Consider the following 1,822-nt stretch of genomic DNA (forward strand, 5'->3'; position numbering starts at 1 on the left):
CTACTTTCTGCATTTTTGGAAAACTCTCTGTGTTTTGAATGAGTGGCTTTGAATCAGGAGGAAAGGGATGTTTTGGAGGCAAAAGAAAAGCCTTTTGTGCACTTGGCAGTAAATAAATGCACAGAAAGTTGGACTAAGCTTAAAAAATCCTGGTTTTATGTGATCCTTGGGGAATTGATTGCTCCTGGTTCTGGAAAAAGGCACGATGGCAGTTGGGCACCAGTTGCTTGGTTTGCATGTCTAAATTTAAATTCTTTTATGTGCCTTCAGGTGTCAGTTTAGGTACTTCTACATGTTTTTTTCCAGGAAAAAAATAACTTCAGGAAAGTCAGATATAGATCAAACCTGGATGGGACATCAAAAATAGTTGGTGGATGGTACATCAAAATCAAAATTAGTTGGAGTAATTAATAGATGGTACATGGAAATTACTTTGTACAAAAATAATAAATAAAAAATATACTAAATAATACATGTGCATTTTAATGAAATACTAAAATAATTAATGCACGTGCCTTTTAATAAAATATTAAATTAACACACGTGTATTATAATAAATATTTAAATGATTGACACGTGCATGCTTTAATAAAGTATTAAAATTAAAATATTGGAATGTGTAATAAATACAAGTGTATTTTACACATTTTTCCCCTTGATTTATTGCCAAAACAGTTTATTGCTGCTCATCTCAGGGTTTCTGTAGTTGAATTTTTTTCTGAATTGATTTTTTTATATTGAAGGCTTAGTACAACACCCTGACTTTGATTTGCAGCCTTTAGAATGAACAGATAATCTCTGTATTTTCATTGTTGAAAATGTACCATGAGAAATGTCCATTCAGTGAGAAATCTGTCTGTAATATCAATTTTTTTGGCTAATTTTGGGTTTCCTTTTCATTCTGAGCAGTGAACGACCTTCTCTGTGCAACAAATCTGAGAGTCCTTGGTTTGAATATGGAATTTCACCTGCACTGGGACAATCAATATGAACAACCCGTGAGCTACAACGTCCAGTACCTCATGTGAGTCCAGAATTCCCATCTCAGTGGGCAGGTTTTGGCCTTTGAAATGCCATTTATTTTATTTTGCCAGTGCTTTCTGGAAATGAAAATGAAATATTTAGTGTATTAACGAGGTAATGGGAACGTTCATCTGTTAAAAGGATTCCATAATATCTTATCCTGGAATTTCAGGGCACTGGGATGGTTTTAGTAGTGTTTAATACCTGAGGGAAGGGACTTCTAAATGCTAAATGACACTTTTAAAAGCTGGGAAGCTTTTTGAGTGTGAAAAAATTCGATGACTAGAAGGGAGAAAAATGCAGGTGCTTGAGGTTTCAGTTGTCAGCAGATTTGATTTCTTCTGGTCAGATCCAAGCCTGGAAAAATACCTGTCCTAGCACATCAAAAAAACGTTGTGTCACATCAAAAAAATCATATCAGGTTAAAAAAAAAAGTATCACATCCGAAAAATATTGTATCACTTTAAAAAAGATCCTGTAAATACCTGAAAAATGTTGTGTCACTTTAAAAAAGATCCTATAATATCTGAAAAATATTGTATCACTTTAAAAAAGATCCTGTAAATATCTGAAAAATATTGTATCACTTTAAAAAAGATCCTATAAATATCTGAAAAATATTGTGTCACTTTAAAAAAGATCCTATAAATATCTGAAAAATATTGTATCACTTTAAAAAAGATCCTGTAAATATCTGAAAAATGTTGTGTCACTTTAAAAAAGATCCTGTAAATATCTGAAAAATATTGTGTCACTTTAAAAAAGATCCTGTAAATATCTGAAAAATATTGTGTCACTT

General features: G+C 32.1%; 1 protein-coding gene across 1 annotated transcript in view; it reads left to right on the top strand.

The window, feature by feature from the left end:
• The window catches only part of IFNAR1 (interferon alpha and beta receptor subunit 1), a 14,238-nt gene that overhangs the window by 5,545 nt on the left and 6,871 nt on the right, over positions 1–1,822 (top strand). Inside the window, exon 5 of the mRNA XM_029965889.1 lies at positions 910–1,024. Within this exon, the coding sequence (XP_029821749.1) occupies positions 910–1,024 (115 nt within the window). The remainder of the gene's footprint in view (positions 1–909; positions 1,025–1,822) is intronic.

The sequence above is a fragment of the Manacus vitellinus genome, unplaced genomic scaffold (genome assembly GCF_001715985.3).
Source record: "Manacus vitellinus isolate BGI_N305 unplaced genomic scaffold, ASM171598v3 scaffold_122_pilon, whole genome shotgun sequence".
NCBI classification, from domain to species: domain Eukaryota; kingdom Metazoa; phylum Chordata; class Aves; order Passeriformes; family Pipridae; genus Manacus; species Manacus vitellinus.